Consider the following 23,995-nt stretch of genomic DNA (forward strand, 5'->3'; position numbering starts at 1 on the left):
ACAACCTCATAGAGATTCCAGTCGGCTTCAGCCAAATTTGGGCAGCTTTATTTGATGGACCACCAGATCTATTCATGGTCTCTTTTCATCGTCTTGATCCAATTGATGGACCACCTACAATGTCGCCGTGTACATGCAATTGTGTTTGTTAGTATTGCGATTCCCCACCCATCCCCATTTATGCATGAGATTTGAACGCACCGGCGAGTGACTGGATCAGATCGCTCCGCGCTCACGTGCCGGTCGCGTGATGACCACTTGCGTATCGAAGTCAAGAAGCGCGGCCAGCCTGGCAGCACTAGCGTTCGGACCAGGATTTTTCCCGATAATTACGGAGCTGCTACTCCGTCATGCTCCGTTCCTTTCGTCGTTTCCCTCCCCCCAGGGCTTATCAAGGAAACGGATAACGATTCAAGGACCACCATTCCGGACCGTACGATCGCTGGGCGGCAGCGAATCTGACGGAGAGCCGAAGTCCGCGGCGCCCGTTCAAAGGAGCCTCCGGTGGACGAGACGTCTATGTACGGATGGCAGACAGGAAACGGCCCGCGAACGCCGCTGTCATGACGCCACGTGGCTGCGCCGCAGGTTCTGACTCGTGGCGCACTCGATGCGACGCCGTCGTGTGGGGCCGTTTACTTCGTAATTCCCACCTCCATAAATGCCTTCAAACTAAAATTAACCAGAATAAAATGATTTCCTATTTGGTTCAAAGTTGTCAAATAAAGCGATAAAAAAAATGCTGACAGTAAAAAAAGAAGCCCTCTTCTAAATTGGTATATTAATTTTAAAGAACCAGAAAAAGAAGTAAAAGGGTTGTTTTGTTGGTGTTGTCGCACCCCTTAATAAAATAATAATTACCATCATTAAACGGCCACCACCAAGACAACGAGGAGAGGACGAAGGAAGAATAGGGGAGAGAGAGAAAGGGAGTGCTCGAATCCTGAAGCCCAGGCGACCACAGGAAGAGGGAGATCTTTGGGCGTGGGAATGGCGGAAGGAGAGAGGAGGGGAGGGGGAGAGAGAGGAGAAGAGAGCGTGAAGCTGTTCGTGGGGCAGGTACCCAAGCAGATGGCGGAGGAGGAGCTGCGGGCCTTGTTCAAGGAGGTGGCGCTCGTCGACGAGGTCAGCATCATCAAGGACAAGGTCACCAAGGCATCCCGAGGTGCTTCCCCGCCCTGAGATCACCCTTCTTTTCCTTCTCTCCCCATTCCTCTGATTCGGATCCCGGAGAATTGCTAATGTTGCTCGCTTCAGATTTCGCATTCTTTTCTATGTAATTGCTCGTTTTTTCGGGGTACCGATTCTGTTTGGTGATGCTTCCAGGTTGCTGCTTCCTGATCTGCCCGTCGCGCGAGGAGGCCGACAAGGCGGTCGCCGCATACCATAACAAGCGGACGCTCCCCGGTGTATGGCATTCCCTACCTAATCTCTTTCCCCATTTTCTTTCTTTCCTTGGAGACAGGGTACAAATGTTGTGGATCTGCATTTCTGCTTTAGTTTACCTGTTGGAGGGGGTGCTGAGACTCTAGAAATTATTATGTGCATTCCCGACGAATATGTTGGAGATTTCGTTCTGAGATTGCGTCGTTCGTTTATGAATTGTGTCATAATCTTCTGGTTATCAAAGATTGCTTGGAAATGTTGGGCACTGAACATGGGATCATTGGCCACATTGGTGGAATTGGATGAATGGTGTGGTTGAATTACTCACCCCAGAAAAGAATGGATGAATTTGTTTTGCTGCGCTGGGCATTCACATCCATGAGTATGGTGCTTCGATCATGCTATATATAACACCTTTTAGAGAGTTTGTGAGTAGAATTATGGCCATTTGCATAACGACAAATTCATATATGGTCAGATATATTGGAGTCCTTTCTTCAATTGACCAAATACGTTGCGATTGATGGCTACTTGCATATTAGTCTAGATTTTAGTGGCCAGGTTCATCTTTAGCCGGCAACAGAGAAGCTGCATCCTTTAAGTACTTGGGGTACATGGAAAGTAGGACTTTCTGTTTCCATGTTCCCTTGTAGGATTTAGGACAAGTTCTTTTACTACTTAGCTTGCTTAACTTTTGTCTTGTGCACAAACTAGTCATCTGAAGCAAGCATAATCCTTTGTGCTTCCTGGAAATCTGTTGAATTCTTTATTCAGGCTAGTGAGAATTTTGACACTTGTCAAATCTACTTATGACACGACTTTCATGATTATTTAAAATTTCATAGTGTATTGAGTGTGATTAGGGATTAATGAAGGAGAAGTAAACCGTCATAGCAGTATGCATGATACTAGATGATACCCGTATGTCAAATTAATGTGCCCTCTCTGAAAACCATGGTTTGAATCTATTCTTTGTCTGATACAAAATTTTGTCCTACGTTTGTTGTCATAACTATTCTTTTCTGAATTGTATGATCAAGTTTTGTTGGTCTCATAATTCCTTTATGACTGCTTATTATATTTTGAAGTTGCTATTATCCATCAGCTCTTCATAAAAGTTGGTGGAGGATCTTTGCTTAGTTCTGAATCAGGTGATTCTCTCTGCATCTCAGGCTTCTAGTCCAATGCAAGTAAAGTATGCTGATGGAGAGCTTGAAAGACTAGGTAACTGCCACCAAATTAGTGATGTGAAATTTTAATTCTGTTTTTTTTTTTCTTTCCTTTTTCTTCTTTGTACTTTTTATTTTATATGTTAAATTGAAAATTCTGTTTATGAATTTGTAGGTTATAACTTCTTCTAGAATAGATTGTTTAAAGAAATTTCTATTTGTCATCCAGAACACAAGCTTTTCATAGGAATGATTCCAAAGAATGCATCCGATGCTGAAGTTGCAGCATTGTTTTCGAAATATGGTACTATTAGGGACTTACAGATCTTGAGAAGTTCTCAACAAACAAGCAAAGGTGCATTTTGTTCTTAACATGATGAAAACTCTTTGATTCATTGGCTTATTTTGCTTGCTCCATAAATGTACTTCATATTTGTTGTTCTTAGTGTCTAAATATCACAAGTGCCTTTTTTTTCCGTCTAATATAGCAGGCTGTGCATTCCTGAAATATGAAACAAAAGAACAATCTTTGGCAGCACTTGAAGCCTTGAATGGAAAACATAGGATGGAGGTTAGTATTTGTTGAGCTTTCAAGCTTCTTGATAGCTCTCTTGCTTCCTTACCAATTCCTTTCATTGTGGTTACATTCAAAAATGCCTTATAGAAACACTGGATTGTTAGTTGAACTTATGGTAATTCTAGTTCATTTGAATGTATGATCAACTGAGGTTAAGATGACAGTTGGAGTATGTTTACAAGAAGATTATTGAGGTGTACCAGTGAAATGGATCAGTCAGATCAAAAGTAAAGGTGCTACGAGAGGAAGAATAAGACCAAAGAGATCTTGGTGGAATATAGTGAGTTCAGGCATGGCAGCTTTTGGATATGGGATCCCATCACAGCATTACAAAATCATTTGAGATTAAATTCATGGGAGACATTGTCTAACCAGAATAAAAAATGAAATAGTAGGAAGAAGCATTGAAACACCATGAGATGCATGTATCCCTGATAAGACTGCAAGGAGGGTTGCCGTGTATTTCATGCTTAACTCGTTTGCAGAATTTCTGGAATGAAACAGCTGTTTTGATGAGGTTAACATGCAACGTTGTCCTCTTTCCAGTTGGACAATTCTTGTGAATCTAGGATATATATTTTCCTAATGATTTCAAGAAAAGTAATTTGGGGACCTAACATCATAACATATTTTCTGAAGAAAGAACAATATGGCACAACTGTCCTGCTCAAGGGCACAAAGAACAGTTACAAGGCTGAAGTACTTGTATTATATCTCAATTTGCTTTGCATGTTGAAATCAAGCTGCCATGACTAAATATAAAATGCTAGAAATTTTCAAAATGGTCATCACCTTTTGTATCATTATTACTGACAATAAAACAGTTTGGCAATATGGTTTCCCTAATAACCCTAAGTATGACATGTTGCTTTTATGAAATAATTTGATTTCCTTTTTGTCAAAGATCAATGGTAGGTCGCTAATCCAACTAATGTCACTAAAATCCAATTTCTGTTAAGAGGCACAAGAAAAGTGGAAAAATGTGATGTCCACTGGATATATGATTTATGAAGGGATAATTTAGCATATACAGGCAAAACAAATTCTTGTAGCTTGTACTGATCGTTTCCTGCTTGTGCAAAAGGTGCAATTTTGATCTCTTAAGTTTTAAAAATCATATTAGATTCACAAGATACTTTCCCAGGCAAAAATGTTTGTTGTTATTCGCAGGTAATTTTAGCTTTTAAGCGAAGCTTGATCTTTCACTAGGATAATTTTGTTCAAAAGGAGTGAAACCACATTCCCACTGAGTGTATGCCATGTTTACTAAGTAGATGAGGATGACAAAGCTAGCCCTGGTTTTAGTAAAACTTTTAATGTAGTGATTCAGACAAAAACTTGTGTTTAAGGGATGATTGATCTTCCACCTTGTCTTGAGTGCCATAGAGAATGCTTGATTGCCATGAAAAGGAAGATATCTGGAACAGTCTTAAGTTAGCAGTAGTCCATCTGAGGAGATCCTTCTAGTTGATTTGTTCGGAGACTAGATATCTCTTGCAATGAGATGTTGGATACTCTACTGTATTATAGACTATAGAGTATTGGAAGCAATTTGTTTACCATAATTTCTATATCAGGCAACAAATATAAAGCCTCGAGTTATCTAGCCCAGTTGGAATTAGGCTATGTTTTTTTTCTTTCTTGCCTTCTTATGACTCTCAGCAACACGCAGGGTTCAAGTGTGCCTCTGGTTGTTAAGTGGGCAGACACAGAGAAGGAAAGGCAAGCTCGAAGAGCACAAAAAGCTCAATCTCAGGCCTCCAGCCTTGCTCATGGTAATTCAATGCATCAGCCATCAATATTTGGTGCTTTACCAATGGGCTATATTCCTCCGTACAATGGATATGGGTATCAGGTGGGATACTTTTATTTCTTTCATGCTTGATTACAGTCTTTCAACCAGAAAGCATGAAAGCTTCTCATATCTTTTCTTATGAACTTGTGCTATTTTTTGCGTAGCAATTTTCTTGTAACCAACTTGTTTATCTAGAATGGTGAAATCCTCAAAATTACATAAGTGATATACTGATATTTAGGAGTTACCTGGTTCTTTTATAAGTAAATCTATTTACATGTTGCAACGAATGATTGAATTTGTATTGGTGAACATCATCAGTCTCTACTGCTTACTTTAGATAGCTCTTGATTTGCAATGGTTCTTGTTGCACATGGATCTGTTTACTCATCTACTTCATCATTCAAGTTAGGTTTCTTAGATGATCTGAAGGTGCTTTTTATTATTTTGGACAACTTTTGACAGTTGACATCTGATTTTTTTTTTCCGGTTGCCCATAGAATTTAACTTTGGTTTTCTTTGAACTGTTACATTTTGGTAGGAAGAGTAAGGCACATATAGGAACAACTGACAAACTTCAAGGTGTTTAACTGCAAATTAAGCTGTTGAAATTGAGCACCATTTTAATTATATCCAGCATTTTCATTGGACAGGGTGTGTTGATGCTCACGATAAGCTGGAATGGAATAGAAAACATATTGTTGAAGGACAACATGAATCATAATTTACCATTCAAGAGAACTAGCACATTCCAATACCACAATATTTTAACATTATGTGAGGTTCCAGCATAACAAGGATAAGAAACAAAAGAAGATGGGCCAATAATCCAAAAAAGTGCTTAAAGAGTCAATTGCTGTGATAAACCAAATACTACAATAGTTAAATCCCTTTTGTTTTTTTTTCCTCATATTAGGACATAGAGGATGTAGCTAAGAGAAAAAAAAACACCTTGTACCGCAAGAATCTCCTATCATTGATTGCAATCCTGAATATTCATTAGAAATAGATGAATCCCAATGATGTCTACTTACTAGAACAACTTAGACATCTGATAACTTAATAAACATATAAATTATAAAAGACAAATTCCTATATGAAAGATTTAATTCCTAAATCACCTAAGATTATTTTGAAGCATCTTATTAACTGTGAGTATAGGAGACCAAGTAAAATGAAGCTTATAACACTGGAATCAAGAAAAGCAGACTTTTTCATTCAAAGAGATGCTCTAGGCATTTCTTCCATTGTGTATTACAAACTCAAATACGATGAGTAATTGAAAGTCCCCTACAGCTAAAATTTGATTGTAATACCATGCAAAGTGAAGTCAAATAACAACATGGTACTTCTCTTTGTGTTGTTTCCGTGTAGGTGTAATATGTAAAACTACTAAATCTTTCGGCGTCTGTCTATTCTTTTGCTGCTGTCCTTTTTGTCACAGAAAAAATATGGAAACCCATAACAACCTTGTCCAATGAATGAGAGGAGTAGGTTAACCACCAGTCTAGGTGTAGGAGCTTATTTCAGAGTTTAAACTTTCTGGGATATGATTCACTTCTTGATTGGAAGAGTTTGTTTACTCATCCTTAGTATCTTCTATGTCAAAGTTGGATACATAGGTAAAAGTTTCTAGGGCTTTTCTTTGACAATAGGGCAATTTGGCCATGACTAATGTGGGTCATTTTTAGCCAAGCTCACCACAGGAATATCCTCAGAGAAGCAAAGCGAAGCCAACATACTGTCACGGACTTGGCTGGTTTTGCCTAAGTCGTGCGGCACCCTTGCGTGTCCATCCGCAAAGGTCTGTCTCCCCGAAATCTCTTATGGTCCCTTAGGACCTACAAAAGAGAAAACGGGTTAGAGAAAGCGCTTCATTCGGGATCCACAAGCAATCTTTTCAGGAAACACTTCATAACCGATGTAAATTACAAACAGGCTTCACAAACTCTGAATGGTCACACAACAAATGATCCAAAATGGTCCACTACAGACCGAAAGAAAATGGGTCTGCTAAGCCTACTGCCAGCCCTTTACATGCTATGCAAAGCATGAACAACCAAAAGACACGGACATACATGAGCATTACATTAAACATCCTGTTTACAGTTTTGTCCGTAACATTCTCCCCCACTTATTTCTTCGACGTCCTCGTCGAAGCCTTTGTCGACACTACAATTCCTCGCCTTTGCTGAATCTTCAATCTTCTGCTCCAGCTATAATGCACCTCTTGGCTCCCAGCTGCTCTCCGCTGCTGTTGTTGAGTAGTCGAACTTTTGATCCGTCATGCTGCTTCAACTCGCCAATAACTCTGACTCTAGTGTGGGGTTGGCAGAGTTGTGTTGATCCCTGTTGGTTCCTGCGGATCCTTCAAATGAAGGAAAAGACTATCCTTACTATGTGTTAGTCTCTCAAATGCCTTATGCTGCTTAACCTGGGTAGATGCTTGTTGGAGTTTTAACGAGTATCGCCTCGCAAACTTTTGAAGTTTTTGGGTCCTTCCTCCATAAAATTTGCCCATCGACTCTTCTTTCACTTAGTTGTCACTTCCAGATAGGTTTGCATCACTTTAACTTTCGATTAGCATTTTGTTGGGAATTGAAGTGGATAATCTACTCTCAATAGCACTAATCACTATTGGTGAGGATTTGACAACTATTGTCTTCCATTTGGTTTCTTAGAAGGGTTTTTGAATATGTGCAGAGCTCCTCTGCTAGATAGATAAGAGAATTGGGGTACTCGGTTTTGCCCATTCTCTTAAGAGTTGAGAAGGCAAAAGTTACTTCGCTCGCCTTCTCAAGGGTTGTACTTCATGCATCGAGCTGGTTACTGGCATTCGCCTGCTCTTTGCTCACACTTCTAAAGCACTTGAAGTGTTTGCACTTCTTGCGTTAGGTTAGTTTCTGTGATTCACCTTCCCAATGCCAACAAACTTCTGGAATGCAGGAAGTTTTCACCCCAACTTGGAGTAAGTCTCTAATAGTTTTGATCGTCTCTGTGATTGTACCGTCTTCTCCATCAACCCAACCGCCTACTCCATTGAGTAGCAAAGGTACAACACTGCATACTGCCTGCTTCGTTCCTTGGTCGTGCACTCTTGCATCGACCCGAAGTCCTCCACTTTCGGTTATCTTGATGAGAGGCTTGTTGACACTGGTCTTACGAAGTTCCTTGGCCTCTACCCTTCAGCTTTGTCTCGGTACTTGGAGTTTGCCTCTGCATTCTCCACCTCCTCGGTCCCTTTCATGACCAAGCGCTCTGCCCTTATGAGAGCAAGGGATTGATAGCTTCACGGAAGTCTCGCCTCTGCGGTACCATAGTGCTGCCATGCCCATGGCCCTACTATCCGTCGCCTCACATCTGTATCCTTTTCTTCGCGATCGATAGATCTGCCTCCGTGGCACTCCGAGTTCACCTCCATTCTAACCGATGCTTGGTTTTGGGTAGCTAAGCCCCTCTGGACTCGTCGTCGCTTCCTCGCCCCTTTCGACCACCTGCTTCAACACCTCTGTGTTCTCCAAGCAGTTCTCCTTGGTCGATGGAAAGACAGACTGCAACTCCCATGCATGGCCTTAGCCATCATGTTGCAAGGTTCGCATCAATTCTATTCTCCTTAGCTTCCTTAGTAGCAACGTTCGCTTACTCGGCCTTGTCCTCTGGCTTTTCGGGCTCCCTTAAGCGAATATGGACTCTGGAGCAGTCCAACTCTCTAGCCGTTCTGATCATACCTCTGGATGATCAAGTCCCTCCCATGGGACTCACTAGTACTTGCATTCGAACTTTTCCATCGGTGGTACATAGCCCCCAAATGCTGATGACCAAGGCTTTCATCAGATGCAAAATTCGATGCATGCACAGAAAACCCACCTCTGCGGTACCATAACTTTCACTCCTTGAATCCATAACGCTTATTGCTGTCGTTTTGTTTACCGAAGTAGAGCACCTAGTAGATCCCGATCATACCTTCGTATAATATAGTCTCTCATGGAACTAGATTTGTGTATATCGCATTGTCACGAACTGTTCCACCATGATCCGCTGCACTATGTCGCCTCCTGGTGACGTCTACATTGCATTCTGATCCTTGTGGGATGAACTCGAATTTTGGTCCCTCGATATATGGCCTTTGCTAACACGTCGCAAGGCCTCTTCCACCTTCAATTGTGTTCGCTCCTTTGACAATCGATCTTCGTCCACCCGCTCTCGGGTTACACCCAGACGAAGCACCACTCTAGGACAGTCTGTCGCTTAGTAGCTCCCGAAGTCCACCGACTTCGCTGATATTAGTGCACCATTGTCTGGATCCTGGGCCCCTGCCCCTACCAGCACAATCTTCGCTGCGCACCGCTTCTTTCATGGCAACTTGAATAGTAGCACTATGGCATATTCTTCAAGAGTACCCACCTCCACGTCCTCTTGCCCTATGCCAAGGCCTTTTGAACCCAACTTCGCCTTCGCAAGTTGAGTCGCCTTAGTTCTTCCGTCAAATGCTTCTTTGAGGTAAGGTGCATGTGCCTCGAAGCTCCCTTCATCTTTGGCACCATGTAGGATGAGCCCGCTCCATTAGAATGAGGGACCCATGGAACGACTTGATCCCGCTCTTGCCTCTGCAAGAGTTCATGTCCTTGACCTCTGTCCAAGGAAAGCTCTGTGCCTCTGCTCCATATTCCACCTTCTATGCTGGCTCCCTTCATACGACTTCGGTACTTCGCCAAGTTATACGCAAGTTGCTCCGCTCCTCGATTTGTATTGAGTTGATGATGGTCCTCACTGTCACGAACGGTCGTCGCGCACCCGCAACAACTTCATTCAACGAACCATTCGTCGCTCTCATCTACATGTACAGCTACTTGGCAGCATGTTTTGTCTTGGTTTTGAGTCATTTTGCTTGTAAAAATGTAAGTTCGAACAAGTTGCAGCACTACAAAGCGATCGCTCACCAAATTGAACAAAACAACTCCGTTTTCATGTGCCACGGGCTGTTTTCTGCAGTCCGCTTCCGCTCACAAAACGTCAGCCATCTCAGCCCCTTGGAACCACCCGGGTGGCACAAGGCAGGATGGGGCTTTGGTATAGTGTTGGGCGTTGAACAATCTTTCGCAAGTTCGCACGTTACCTTGACGGGAACTTGTTGTCACGCCTGACACCCGGTGAGCAGCTGTTTGTGGACTTACAGCTGTTCGTTTAACCCTCTAAAGTCCTTGTTTTCCCCCTCTCCCTCTTTTCTCTTGTGCACGCAAGGTGCTCGTTGAATTGCTTGTAAAGCTTCCCCTTTTCGTGAGACGTTGGGACTTGTCTGTCGCTTGTTCTTCGAACTAATCAACTTTCTCTTTTTACAGGTCCTTCGGGACCTACGAGAGGTTACAAGTGGGCTGATCTTTGTGGACGCAAATCGCATGGGCAAAGCGCGACTTATGCAACGCAAGCTAAGTTCGCGTCTTTGTCGCAAGGGTAACTCGCGACTTAGGCAAACACAAGCTAAGTTCGCGTCTTTGCTGCAAGGGTGCCTCACGCCTTAGGCAATTCCAGCTAAGGCCGTGACATCACGCCCACCATGCCACGGGTCAGCCTTCCATTGAGTTCGATCTTTATATTGACTCCAAGTGTGCTTTCATTTGTGTTGCCTTGGATCGCTCCCCCACTTGATCTCGCAATGCTTCCCCCAATGCATTATCTCAAGCAAGATCATACGATAACTCATCGTCGCTCACTCGGTCCGTTGAGCTTTGTGGAGTTGTTTTGAGGTACTCCTCCTCAACATGTGTTGTCCGTTGCATATAGTTCTCCCTCTGGAGAGCCGGGACTTATCCCTCCTGGATATTTGTCCTGTTGGAGCAACTTCTTTCTTCGCTTCCTTCTCTTTGAAAGTTTTGGAGACCACTATCCCCTTGGACTACTCCGCCTTGCTGAACAAACTGTGCATTGTTCTGCCTCTCGCTAACGCACTTGCTAGATTGCGACTCCACATCAATATAACCCCTCGCTGCACCCCTTAAGGCCTAGTAACATGCTGAACTCGCTGCACACCTCAACCTCCTACGGATGTATCTTTCTCATGTCGAAGAGAGTTTCAATGCTCCATGGCGCCGAGTTTCGATCACCTTGGGATAGCCACGAACACTCCATCGTTTGCATACAATCCTTTGCATGAGTACCTAATTCTTTGAGCTAGCAATTCCCCTCACCTCGGTGAGCTTTGCACAACTCTTTCGGTCGCTGAACAACCCATTTCACTTTACATGGTCTCATCCTTTACCAAACGCCTCGCTTGCCTTGAACATCATCAAGTATGGTTGCCAACGTTGAGTCGTAGCTCTCAGCTATCCCAACATTTGTGCGCTACGCATTCTTCCCATCTTACTTGTCCTCATGGTGCCTCTTGCGTGAAGGGTTGGCTATTTCTCTGAATGCCAATCTCGGATGCCCTCTCTTCTGAGCGACTCCTTTTTCCTACATCTTTATGCTCGCTTGCCCCCAAACGGTCGCGCAGATTGGCTGCTCTCAACGCAACCCCGTTAGGTCCCCCATGTTTGCATGCCAAGTGTCTCTATGAGTGCCTGTCCCGCTCTGATACCATCTGTCACGGACTTAGCTGGTTTTGCCTAAGTCGTGCGGCACCCTTGTATGTCCGTCCGCAAAATTCATCCTCCCCAAAACTTCCTATGGTCCCTTAGGACCTACAAAAGAGAAAACGGGTTAGAGAAAGTGTCTCACTCGAGATCCACGAGCAATCATTTCAGGAAACACTTTATAACTAATGCAAATTACAAACATACTTCACAAGCTCTGAACGATCGCACAACAAAAAATCCAAAATGGTCCACTACAGACTGAAAGAAAATGGGGGCTGTTAAGCCTACTACCAACCCTCTACATGCTGTGCAAAGCATGAACAAACCAAAAGACACAGACATACATGAGCATTACATTAAACACCGTGTTTGCATTTTTGTTCGTAACAATACGAAACATACAGTTGGAATATCCTCAGTGGTTTTATTCTCTGTTGCTTCGAACACCTGCTTTTCGAGTTCTAATTTTTTCCAGCCCTTGATGTCAGATATTGTGCCATCTCTAATAAATTGATCCTATCATCTTTGTGCATAACTGCATATAATAACTCATGAGACAAAGACAAGTTGTTGCCATATGTAAACTTACTCTTTGCTGTCCTCGTACGTAGAGGATTGTGCATCTGATACCTGCTCTGACTTTATGGTTTTTGTTTATTAAGTTTTTAAATATTACTTTTTTAGTGCATTTGTACATCCATTTGAAGTTGTGCTACCGACCATATTACAATTACTAACCCTGATGAGCTGAAATTTTGTTCTTCATTGGTGCACAGCCACCTGGAACTTATGGGCTTATGCAATACCCTTTACCTTCAATGCAAAGCCAAGCTGCATTTCATAATATGATCCCACCTATTAATCAAGGAAATACACTACGTGGGGTCAGTTCTGATGTTTCTCCAGGCACGGCTTCTAGAAGTTTTAATACAGTACAATCCGGTGGCTTTATAAGTTCACCATATCCCACTTTGCCAGGTCTTCAGTATCGATTATCATATCCAACGACTGCCAGGCATCTGGGCTATTCCCATGTCTCAAGCCACCCGGTTAACATGAAGGCTAATCTGGCAACACCTTCAGGCCCTAGCACAACTTCTGGGGGACAGATCGAAGGTTAATGTGCTCTTCTAAATCTTCTCTTATTCTATGTATCTGTTTTCGTAAGGGCCTAAGTTGCGTGCCCGATTGCGACTGTTAGTCAAATTTTGGCACTCAGAAATATGGATTTTCTTTGTCCCCATGATGATTTGTTTCTTTGTTTGTTACCGGTATAGGCCCTTCTGGTGCAAATTTATTTATATACCATATTCCACAAGAATATGGAGATGAGGAGCTCTCAAATGCTTTTCAGGGATTTGGCAGGGTTTTGAGTGCTAAAGTTTTCGTAGACAAAGCAACCGGTGTTAGCAAATGTTTTGGTAAAACCATCTAATATCCACTCTACACGTCTTTAAGTAAATTTTATCATACATCCTCTATAATATAATCGGCTTCTTCGTTTTTGTAGGTTTCGTAAGCTACGACTCACCTGCAGCTGCCCAGGCTGCCATCAGTGTGATGAATGGCTTCCAATTAGGTGGTAAGAAGTTGAAGGTCCAACTCAAGAAGGAAAACAAAGTAAACCTTGTTGATGGTGAGATCCGTCTGAGAAGGTAGCAAGTCACTGTGGCCTTCATTCTCTGCGACACGAGTGAATGGAAGATAACTGATTCTTAGCAATTTGCTCATTCTATCATGTTTTAGAAGTGCCAACTTTACCTGATTCATTCTTGAAATGGTACAAATGCTGTATTTTACTTTCAATTCTTTTGTCTTGTAATTTATGTACCATGGGAGTTTCATTAGACATTTAACAATTTAATTCATTCTTTTTTTCCTATCAGGAATGAACACTAGCAGGCTGGTGGTATTTGTGATGGTATTCATAATATTCTGTTTAGGATATCATGATAATATATATATATATATATATATATATATATATTTATATACACCTTTTGTAACATGATTTTTTTTTTCAGATATCAATTTAATCTAATTTAAGATAATTTGACAGAAAAAAAAATATGTTTAAGTCGAGTTTTAGTTCCCATCTCTCGTCCCATCATTCGATAATGGGAAGCATTCACGAGCCCAAGCTGACTCGTGACCCGCTACCGTGACCGAGCTAACTCACCCCCTATTGTTAACTCGGTACGTGCGTGACTTATGATTGGGCTCCATTGCTGTCTCCAAACTCAATGGCGGGTAGGCAGGTGAGTCACAACAAATATGCAGTACGTGCGTGCCTTTGTTCATCGTTCTCGCATACCGACAGCGCTTAGCGGACTGCAGCGGTAATCGAAGACTTTTTAATTGGAGAGAGAGAGAGAGATAGAGAGAGAGAGAGAGAGATTCCCGCAGATTCATCGCGGATGATGTTTGAAGCTGCCTTCTTCCCATGGAATTCCCTGGTGAGCGCTGCCGAAGACAAAGCCTTGCCTTGCGCGCGCCACTAGACAGTAGTAACCCTACGGGAGGAGGACGATCTCTCCTGCTTGCTTGATACTGTCGGTCGGAATCAGGGCGACGGGGAGAGCATGGAGCGCTTTTTGAAGAAGAACTTCGAGGTGGCGGCCAAGAACCCGGAGGAGGAGGCGCAGCGGCGGTGGCGGAGGGCCGTGGGGGCGGTGGTCAAGAACCGCCGCCGCAGGTTCCGCATGGTCCCCGATCTCGACAAGCGGTCCGAGGTCGAGACCAAGAAAAGGAAGATCCAGGTAAAAGCCCGAAACCCAAAAAAAAAAAAAGATCACCAACAACAGGATTAAAAGCATAGTCGTCCACTATCGAATTCCCTCGTTTCGTCGTCTCTTTCCTCTGTTTTTTTTTGTCAATCTATGCGGAATTTCTTGTACGAAGTTTCGGACGCAATTGACCTTTCTCGGCTTAAAATTTTCGTTCATTTTTTCCCCGATTAAATTCGAATATTTTCAGAGAGAGTTGAAACGGGATGGGTGGGATTGGAGTTCGATGCTCCACCTCTAGTCCCTTGCGCGCAAGTTAGCCTTCTGACCAGGGGATTTCTACCATGCGCTGAGTGGTCACTGCACCCTGTGCTGTGACACCGGCGTCACAAAGCACCGTTTGAAGTTTCCACGCTTGGAAACTTTCTTGAAACTTCATGGGTGACTTCAAAAGTCGCAACTTTCCGCGTTGCGTTAGCTGATTCCACTCTACCTTTTCCTTTGTCCATATGACCGGGTTTTATCGAGATGTAAAACCTGACCGATGAATAAGGAGCAAAAATACTTGAGATTAACACTTATTCCTTCGATTAAATGATAGATAGATAGAGAGGTGTGTTTTGACTTATACGAATCATAAAACAGCATAAACTATCCAAAAAATAAAAATATATACATTTAGGAATGGTGGAAAAATCTAATTTGGTTCAGAATGTTGGTTTAACTTGAACAATCCGGGATTTTGATTAGTAGTAGTTGACTTACCTACGGTGCATGTCACCTCAGGCCTTTTAGGTTTGGTGAGATGGGTTCCATGGGGACAAGGCCCTCCCAATTGGTAGACTTTTGGAAATAGATATGTTTTCTGTGCCACAAAAGAATAAACCTGATCTTGCCATTTTTGCTACATTATGTGCAGAGGGTATCTTTGCTAGCTTTGTTTTGGATGTCGTAAGCCACTGCTTTCAACCATTAGTCATTATCATATTCAAGCAGGGCAGATCCACTAACGATGCTGATGTCCTTTGAACGAGGACAGATCAATTAATAATGAAAACATTCATTGAATGGAAGGGGTCCACTTCTGAGATGGGGTCACTAGGTATTAGCCGCTATACTGTTCTTGTTATATCAGATAACAACAAAATTTTTATGGCCATGAGCATCTGTATGGTCATCTAAGTGCTGCGGTGGCCTCACATGCAGTGCTTTGTTGTAGGTGCGTTTTCATGGCCAGAACAGACCTCAAATTTTGGCCGTGAAGAAAAAAGAAATGGGATTTTGTATTTCAAATATGTCTTGTAATTAAGTTTTGGCCGTCTTTATCGTGATAAAAATACTCATTATAGTTTGGAATTGCTGTTGTGGCGAGCTTCATCTTTAATTATTACTTTAGTACATTTGTATGGATTAGCTCAATAAAACCTTTTTTTTCTGCATTTGAACTTGGAGGGAATTGATAAATGAGGGCCTTTTAAGGAAAATTAAGAAAAAAAAAGTTGAGTTGACTATTCAAGGAGAAGAAAGCAAGACTTGTAACAGTCTCTTAATAAAGAACTACTTCGGTCAGCCTTTCACCTAATAAAGATGCTAACTTTCCAACTTGACTTTACCTTATTATGCAGTTCAACTTGTTTCCACTATATTTGACAGGCATAGCACAGTCTCCTTTTCACTATTATTAGCATGTAATGTCACGTGAAAAAAGTATATTTTCAGAAGCGGACTGGTGCTCATGTTAATGTTACAACTTGTATGGTCTTCGATAATGATCTTTAATCCATGCAACGTATTTCGTACTGAGAACACAGTTTTAGACATTGCATGCACACATAGCAACTAAGTTTTACAGATTGTAAGATCTCATTAGCTTGTTATGCTGGTTTATCAAAACAGTTGCTTTGCTGTTTAGCAGTTGTTTGTTTGCAATTGACTTTGTAACTTTGTTACGTTGGTTGAAACACCATACGGTGAATGATGAGGAATAATGTACTTGTGGTTTGTTATCTGAACAGGAAAAAATTCGTGTTGCTCTTTATGTGCAAAAGGCTGCTCTACAATTTATTGATGGTATGAACTTCATCCACTGAAAATATAAAGTGCGGTTGTTTAAGTCCGACTATCAATTTCTTTTTAACCTAAATGCAGCTGGTGCAAAAACTGAACATCAACTTTCAGAAGAGGTGAGAAAAGCTGGTTACTTTATAAACCCTGACGAATTGGCATCCATTGCACGAGGACATGATAAAAAGAGATTGTGGAACCATGGAGGAGTTAATGGGGTTGCAAGAGAAGTCTCTGTTTCACTTGATTATGGCATTAAAACAAGTGACTTATCTATCAGACAGGACATCTATGGCATCAACCAATATGTTGAGAAGCCTCCAAGAAGTTTCTGGATGTTTGTGTGGGATGCACTACATGATTTGACATTAATCATTCTTATGATATGTGCATTGATATCTATAGTAGTCGGCATTGCTACTGAAGGATGGCCAAAAGGTATGTATGATGGGCTGGGAATTATTCTCAGCATTTTCTTGGTAGTCGTAGTCACTTCAATCAGTGATTACAAGCAGTCATTACAATTCAGAGATTTGGAGAAAGAAAAGAAGAAAATCTTCATTCAAATAACCAGAGATGGCTACAGACAGAAGGTATCTATATATGATATAGTGGTTGGAGATATTGTTCATCTTTCAATTGGAGATCGAGTTCCAGCAGATGGGCTATATGTTTCTGGATATGCTTTGTTGATAGATGAATCAAGCTTGTCCGGAGAATGTGAGCCAGTATATGTTTCTCATGAAAAGCCTTTTCTGCTAGCAGGGACTAAAGTGCAAGATGGATCCGCCAGAATGCTGGTTACTTCTGTTGGAATGAAGACCGAGTGGGGGAAGTTAATGGAGACATTGAGTCAAGGTGGGGAAGACGAAACACCTCTGCAGGTTAAGCTCAATGGTGTTGCGACAATAATTGGGAAGATTGGTTTAGCATTTGCAACACTGACATTTTTCATCCTTTTAGTAAGGTTTATATCTGAGAAGTTATTATCCCACACTGGCTTCAAATGGTTTCCAAATGATGCTTTGACAATAGTAAACTATTTTGCAGTTTTTGTTACTATAATTGTTGTTGCAGTTCCTGAAGGGCTACCTTTGGCTGTAACATTGAGTCTTGCCTTTGCGATGAAAAAACTTATGGATGAGAAGGCACTTGTGCGGCATTTATCAGCATGTGAGACAATGGGATCTGCTAACTGTATTTGCACTGATAAAACTGGCACGTTAACAACTAACCACATGATTGTTGATAAGATATGGATCTGTGAAGTATCCAAATCATTTAGGGGCAGTGAGACTGCTGCTTATCTGAAGTCTGTGATTTCTGAAAATGTTCTAGTAGTCCTTTTGCAATGTATATTTCTGAATAGTGGTTCAGAGGTGGTAAGAGGAAAAGATGGTAAAAACACAATACTGGGTACCCCAACAGAAACAGCATTGTTAGAGTTTGGTTTGGAGTTAGAAGGACATGTAGATTCTCAGCATCAGGACTGCAAAAAATTGAAAGTTGAGCCTTTTAATTCAGTTAAAAAGAAAATGTCTGTCCTCATTACATTACCTGGTGGAGGGACACGTGCTTTCTGCAAAGGTGCCTCTGAACTTATCCTGCAAACGTGTGACCAGATCATTGATAGTGATGGAAACACAATTTTTTTATCCAAAAAGAAAAGGGAGGATATGATGAATGTGATTAATAGTTTTGCCTGTGAAGCATTAAGAACACTTTGTTTGGCTTTTAAGGATATAAGTGAAGATGCAGATCTGGAAGAAATTCCTGCTTCTGGTTACACACTAATTGCTGTCTTTGGCATCAAAGATCCAGTGCGCCCAGGAGTCAAGGAAGCTGTCCAGACTTGTAAAGCTGCTGGTATCAAAGTGCGTATGGTTACCGGAGATAACATAAACACAGCTAAAGCCATAGCAAAAGAGTGTGGCATACTGACGGAGGATGGTTTGGCCATAGAAGGATCAGAATTTCGAAGCAGGAGTCCTGAAGAGATGAATGATCTAATACCAAAAATTCAGGTACCTTATGTTTATTGCAAAGATTATCCGGCAACATTAACCTACTCTCTCTTGCTTCTTCAATCATCAGACAACTTGTGATGAACCTTGAATATGCAACTTATATGTTGTGGCTCTGCTTTATTCTACTTTTTACTTGGCCATCTATAAAAATGTATGTCATTTATAGGTAATGGCCCGATCTTTGCCTTTAGACAAACATACTTTAGTGGCAAACTTGAGGAAGATGTTTAATGAAGTTGTAGCAGTGACGGGTGATGGAACTAATGATGCTCCAGCACTACATGAGGCAGACATTGGTCTTGTAATGGGTATTGCTGGCACAGAGGTATAGTTTGCTTCCTTTTCTGAGGTACCTTTTCAAATAACACATGGCATCTATTACAAGAGCCCTTATTATGTTATATCGTCTTCTTGAGCCTATTGCAAATTTGTTATCCTTAATAATCTTGGATAACTTGTATGAATGTCGATGTTTTCGGATAATTTTACCATCTAATAAGACCGTGACCCCCATTTACATAGAACCATGCAAAGCAACTGGAGTTGCAATTTCTATTCACAGGATTGCCTGCAACAAAGAACCATGCAAAGCTTCTGGACTTGCAATTTTTTATTCACAGGATCGCCTGCAACAACAACAACATCAACATCCTTAACAATGCTTAGGACTAAACTAAGATCATCCTTTACAATTATACAGAATGCAGTAGAAAGTGGTTTACCTAATAATAAAAAGCCTTCGTATCAGAATGCAATTTCCAATTTTATGTCTTATTTTTTTATATAACGGTAAATATGTGAACAACAAAAGTAGTTTTTGGTTAGCATATGTGAAGGAAAGAAGTGACAGGTGATCAACAAAGGTAGCTGAAGGTCATTATGATGTCATTTCTTTATGTACATAGGCAGACATAAACATGCCTAAAGAAATATTAAGTGAGACTCGTCTGGCGGAGAAACGAAAATCTGTAAACTGCTCTTGGCTTTTGCTCTGGTGCACGAGACTTGTCTGTCTTGTACGGGATCATGATTTCATGTTTCAACTCTCTAAATAGCTAGCTTTGATGCAATTATCTACAAAAATGATCTTTTCCTTGTATGTCTTTAGCTCATAAATTTGGATTACATGTCATGTGCAGGTAGCTAAAGAGAGTGCTGATGTGATTGTGTTGGATGACAATTTTACATCTATAATTAATGTAGCAAAATGGGGTCGTGCAGTGTATATCAACATCCAAAAGTTTGTACAGTTTCAGCTAACAGTTAACGTGGTTGCTCTGATGCTCAACTTTGCTTCTGCATGCATCACAGGTACTCCTGATCTTTATTGATGGTAATTATGTCTTTTTTATTGTGTAGAGGACTGTTTTTTAAGTTACTCCGCATTTAAATTACACAACATTTAACTCTAGGTAATGCCCCTCTCACGGCTGTCCAGTTGCTTTGGGTCAACATGATTATGGACACGCTAGGTGCTCTGGCATTAGCAACAGAGCCCCCAAACGACAATATGATGGAAAGACCACCTGTTGGGCGGAATGAAAGCTTCATTACCAAAATCATGTGGAGAAATATAATTGGCCAGAGTATATATCAGCTGATTGTTCTAGGAGTTCTGATGTTTGTTGGGAAAAAACTTCTGAGAATCGAAGGTCCAGATTCTGACACCATTCTCAACACGTTTATATTCAACACATTCGTCTTCTGCCAGGTAATAGTTTCTATTTGGTTTCCAGTAGCTTTTGTCTGGCTAGTAAGGTATAAAGCAGAAATAGTGTCCAGTTCTTGGGACCAAATTTAGCTGAATACGTTTATGCTTTGACTCCTGCAATATAGTTTGCTCATGAGATGGATAGAGAAGAAAATTTTATCAAGGAAATATCTTTCAACTTATACCTCAAGATGATACAACACCATTTATTTTTCAGACTAACATCAACCATAGCCCTTAACCCTAATACACGATCAGGTCCTCATGAACAATTAAGCCAAAATAGTGTGGTGGCTTAGACCGAGATAACCAGATGGCAAAGATTACAGCAATAGGCTATGCTTAGATACAGGCCACCTTACATACAAGGTCACTTCAATTGACAGACTTACAATGGATCTTGATGAGATTAAAAGAGTTTTAAAATGGGTGCTTGGATTCTACTTGTTGTGTGGTTTTCCTAATGACAACTTAATTAGCTCCTTGATTCCAAGATAAGAAAAAGTAACCATTGGAAGTTTCCCAACTTTTCAACAAAAAGTCAAGTTGAAGTTCAAGATATAAATGTAAAATCCCATAAGACAATAGTAGGATGGCAATGAGTCATTTCCTGTACATGCCACATAAAACTTATGGTGTAGGCAACTTGGTCTTAATATAACCATTCAGCTACGAGGTGGTTTAGAATTAGAAGAGAAACAAGCACTTTTATATTGTTGTTCCAAACGACCAGATTTTACTACAGGATGATGGTAAATATTATCAAATGATGCTTAACATATAGGTTGAGCTTGATTTTTGAGAATAAGAAAACCAGTGATTGTTCATTCTGATTTATTACTTTCCTCTTCACTCTGCTTGATAATTGTGAATCATTTTCGACTGCACAGGTCTTCAATGAAATAAACAGCCTTGAAATGGAGAGGATCAATGTGTTCCGTGGGATACTCAGCAACTGGATCTTTGTGACCATCTTGGCATCCACAGTGGCATTCCAAGTGATCATAGTGGAGTTCCTCGGAACCTTTGCAAGCACAGTGCCATTAGGCTGGCAATTATGGTTGCTCAGCCTACTGATTGGTTCCATCAGCTTGATTGTTGCGGTAATCTTAAAGTGCATTCCTGTCCAATCAAACCGCGTTCATGGCCAGAACGGCTATGAGGCACTTCCTGGCGGTCCAGAAGCAGTATAAGCAAGAAGGTATCTATATATATAGTCTAAACTCGTGCAAAACATGGGCACGTCGTCTCGTTTTTATAGCGACGTCGACTCGCCTTAGGAGAAGTGAGGCGATGTTGTCAAATATTTTTAACTAACTATATATATATATATATATATATATATATATATATATATATATATATATATATATATATATATATATATATATATCGATTAGTATATCGAACGTATATCGTTTGATATATAGTATCGTACCATATCGAGTAAATCTTGAAACTTTGATACGGTACAATGTAAAAGAATTTACTTTCAAAACAGGTCTTTTGTTTATATATCCATCAAAACTAGTGGTATTGTATTAGTTCCTTTAAATTCTAATTTAACACTTAATCCTTATCAAAATTATAACGTTTGAAATTTCGATTGACGTTAATAGTTATTCAAAAATGTTGCATGAATATCCCTTCTGCATTAATTTTTCTGGTATTCCTCTCTGAATTTATGTAAACTAGATTATCATTTATTCCCAGGAGGACAAAACAACAAGAAAAGTCTTGTTCCTATCCTCTAGTCTAATAGTGGTTGATCAATGGAGGAGAAATGAAGTGTACGTGAATGGATAAGGTTCCTGTTAATGAATTCCTGCATCCATCCCACAAACCCACTTAGGCGTCTGTTTTCCTATTCAAACATCCTCCATGCATTGACTTTATCTCAAGTGCCCAATCACATGGATTTTTCTCGTCAAACTTATTGTCGTGAGACAGCTCACCTATTGTTTTCTCTCTCTATCGCCCTCAATCCGAACTCCTCCAACACGTAATTAGCTGGTGATCTATAATGCAAGTGGAATTGCTAAATATATATTTCCTACTTTTAATTGTTTATTCTGTCTGGTATTTCGGTCTCTTTTCTTAATTTATTGCATCTGTTTCAATAATTTCTAATAATACTTCTCTCTCTCTCTCTCTGCTTGTTTTATTGCTTGATATATGAGTTAGTCTACTCGCCAGGTGTGGATCACATGGTGAGAAGGTAGGAGAAGCCGTGCTCGACTGAAGTTGTATCGAAGTCGTCGCCTTAACTCTACTTTCTTGCACACGCTTGAACAAGAAGGAGCTCTATATAGATCCCCACCCCCGCTTTCGTCCCTCTTCACATCCAGCACGACGGTCCGATCTCTCCTCGTAGTCGTGAGGATAGCTTCTCTTTCATCTCTCTAGCTTTGTCTATATCATCTCTCTACCTCTTACCTTCTCGCACTTGCTTGTTCTTCATTATGATAAGTCAAAATCTTCACTGGCTAAATCAAGCGACTTTTTTACCCTTAATAGTTATTGCGAAAAGTAAGACAATTTCCGAGTTCGTATAGTTGATGACCTGACAACTTTTTGTTCGCATGCAGATGGCATCAGAGTCTTTCGTTGCCGCAACTGCAGCTGGTAATCTTTTAATGTTGAATTCCATTTCTCGTTTATTTTTGTTTGTCAATCGTATTGCTTTCTAAAAGTCAATTTTATGATGATAATAATAAAGAGAAAAAAAAATTCTAGTGTATTCATTATGCTCCCAACTCGATGTTGATGCAGCATCTTCAGGGATTGGTGTCAACTGGGGGATGAACGGCGACAACCTCCCGCCGGAAGGGGTGGTGGTAAGCCTCTGCCGATCAAGGCGCATCGACAAAGTTCGCCTCTTTCATCCGGAGGAAGCTGCCTTGCGAGCTCTTCGTGGTTCCGGGATCGCAGTCATCCTCGGCACCTTCAACCAAGACCTGCCTCGGCTGGCGAGCGACCCGCCGTTCGCCGCCCAGTGGGTTAAAACCAACGTGAAACCCCACGCGGACAAAGACGTGCGATTCCGATGCATATGCGCCGGGAACGAGATCATCCCCGGCGGCTTGGCCGAGTACGTCCTCCCGGCGATGCGCAACCTCGACCGCGCCCTGCGGGCTGCTGCCCTGGCCATCCCCGTCACGACGGCCGTGCACATGGCGACGCTCGGAGTCTCGTACCCGCCGTCACAAGGCGCGTTCTCCGATGCGGCGCGGCCAGTGATGGCATCGGTCGTGGGGTTCTTGGCGGCCAATAACTACCCCCTGCTCGTCAACGTCTACCCCTACTTCGCATACGCTGATAACCCCAGGGACATCCGCTTGGACTACGCGCTCGGCACGTCCGACGTTGCGGTGGTGCAGGACGGCTCTCTCGGCTATGCCAACCTCTTGGATGCCATGGTCGACGCCATGTACTCGGCGCTGGAGAAGGTGGGCGGGCGTGGCCTGCAGGAGGTGATAATCTCCGAGACGGGCTGGCCTTCCGATGGCGGTTTCGCTGCAACGAGGGAGAACGCGAGGACTTACAACAACAAGGTGGTGGGGAGGGTGAGGGCCAACAGAGGCACACCCAAGAGGCCATCATCCCCTCTGGAGACGTACATCTTCGCCTTGTTCAATGAGAACAAAAAGCCGGCCGGGGTGGAGCAAAACTTCGGCTTGTTCTACCCTGATGCCACCGAAGTCTACCACGTGGACTTCTAGATTATCTCCCCGAGTGTAGTCTGCACCTGTGATATGATGGGGGAGATGTGTGTTTTCCACATTTAAAGAAATAAACGACTACACCCACTTTTCTTACCCAATAGTAGATCGGACTAGGCCGAAAGGCCCTACGGGTCCCATCCCCAGCCCATTTTGGTGGGCTGAGCTGAAAGAATTATGGGTCCCATTTCTAGGCTACTGTGAGTGGCTTCATGTGACATGCGGGAATCATTTAGTGCCTCCGCA

The 23,995-nt window shown here is 41.8% G+C and overlaps 3 protein-coding genes across 8 annotated transcripts; all 3 read left to right on the forward strand.

Moving 5' to 3' along the window:
* The first annotated feature begins 901 nt into the window (after positions 1–901).
* LOC103984232 (RNA-binding protein BRN1) lies at positions 902–13,384 on the forward strand. 3 transcript variants are annotated; one of them, XM_018826304.2, is made up of 10 exons: positions 902–1,165; positions 1,327–1,409; positions 2,559–2,610; positions 2,785–2,910; positions 3,044–3,126; positions 4,805–4,987; positions 12,276–12,405; positions 12,478–12,615; positions 12,777–12,920; positions 13,010–13,384. In XM_018826304.2, the coding sequence occupies exons 1-10, from the start codon at positions 991–993 to the stop codon at positions 13,156–13,158; spliced, it is 1,263 nt and encodes a 420-aa protein (XP_018681849.2). In that variant the 5' UTR covers positions 902–990; the 3' UTR covers positions 13,159–13,384. The 3 variants fall into 3 exon arrangements, with proteins under 3 accessions (XP_018681849.2, XP_009399966.2, XP_009399968.2); XM_009401691.3 differs by having other exon boundaries at positions 903–1,165; positions 12,276–12,615; XM_009401693.3 differs by having other exon boundaries at positions 903–1,165; positions 3,047–3,126; positions 12,276–12,615.
* Positions 13,385–13,752: 368 nt separating this feature from the next.
* On the forward strand, positions 13,753–21,544 carry LOC135673329 (probable calcium-transporting ATPase 8, plasma membrane-type). Of its 2 annotated transcripts, XM_065182202.1 has the most exons (7): positions 13,753–14,258; positions 16,241–16,295; positions 16,374–18,313; positions 18,483–18,641; positions 19,456–19,627; positions 19,729–20,027; positions 20,918–21,544. In XM_065182202.1, exons 1-7 carry the CDS (start codon positions 14,082–14,084, stop codon positions 21,218–21,220), a joined length of 3,105 nt encoding a protein of 1,034 aa, XP_065038274.1. In that variant the 5' UTR covers positions 13,753–14,081; the 3' UTR covers positions 21,221–21,544. The 2 variants fall into 2 exon arrangements, with proteins under 2 accessions (XP_065038274.1, XP_065038275.1); XM_065182203.1 differs by lacking the exon at positions 20,918–21,544 and having other exon boundaries at positions 19,755–19,993.
* Positions 21,545–22,283: 739 nt separating this feature from the next.
* LOC103984234 (putative glucan endo-1,3-beta-glucosidase GVI) lies at positions 22,284–23,845 on the forward strand. 3 transcript variants are annotated; one of them, XM_009401695.3, is made up of 3 exons: positions 22,284–22,403; positions 22,616–22,652; positions 22,800–23,845. In XM_009401695.3, exons 2-3 carry the CDS (start codon positions 22,616–22,618, stop codon positions 23,747–23,749), a joined length of 987 nt encoding a protein of 328 aa, XP_009399970.2. In that variant the 5' UTR covers positions 22,284–22,403; the 3' UTR covers positions 23,750–23,845. The 3 variants fall into 3 exon arrangements, with proteins under 3 accessions (XP_009399970.2, XP_065038282.1, XP_018681859.2); XM_065182210.1 differs by having other exon boundaries at positions 22,293–22,406; positions 22,614–22,652; XM_018826314.2 differs by lacking the exon at positions 22,284–22,403 and having other exon boundaries at positions 22,418–22,652.
* Positions 23,846–23,995: the final 150 nt, after the last annotated feature.

Source organism: Musa acuminata, chromosome BXJ1-5, assembly GCF_036884655.1.
Source record: "Musa acuminata AAA Group cultivar baxijiao chromosome BXJ1-5, Cavendish_Baxijiao_AAA, whole genome shotgun sequence".
Taxonomy (NCBI): domain Eukaryota; kingdom Viridiplantae; phylum Streptophyta; class Magnoliopsida; order Zingiberales; family Musaceae; genus Musa; species Musa acuminata.

Excerpts from the sequence above, each read along its gene's own strand:
- LOC103984232 (XM_009401691.3), top strand. The coding sequence starts at position 991 with ATGGCGGAAGGAGAGAGGAGGGGAGGGGGAGAGAGAGGAGAAGAGAGC. Across the intron at positions 1,410-2,558 it reads ACAAGCGGACGCTCCCCGGT|GCTTCTAGTCCAATGCAAGT; the intron begins GTATGGCATTCC and ends TCTGCATCTCAG. Across the intron at positions 2,611-2,784 it reads TGGAGAGCTTGAAAGACTAG|AACACAAGCTTTTCATAGGA; the intron begins GTAACTGCCACC and ends TTTGTCATCCAG.
- LOC135673329 (XM_065182202.1), top strand. The coding sequence starts at position 14,082 with ATGGAGCGCTTTTTGAAGAAGAACTTCGAGGTGGCGGCCAAGAACCCG. Across the intron at positions 18,314-18,482 it reads ATCTAATACCAAAAATTCAG|GTAATGGCCCGATCTTTGCC; the intron begins GTACCTTATGTT and ends TGTCATTTATAG. Across the intron at positions 20,028-20,917 it reads ACACATTCGTCTTCTGCCAG|GTCTTCAATGAAATAAACAG; the intron begins GTAATAGTTTCT and ends TCGACTGCACAG.
- LOC103984234 (XM_018826314.2), top strand. The coding sequence starts at position 22,610 with ATGCAGATGGCATCAGAGTCTTTCGTTGCCGCAACTGCAGCTG. Across the intron at positions 22,653-22,799 it reads CGTTGCCGCAACTGCAGCTG|CATCTTCAGGGATTGGTGTC; the intron begins GTAATCTTTTAA and ends ATGTTGATGCAG.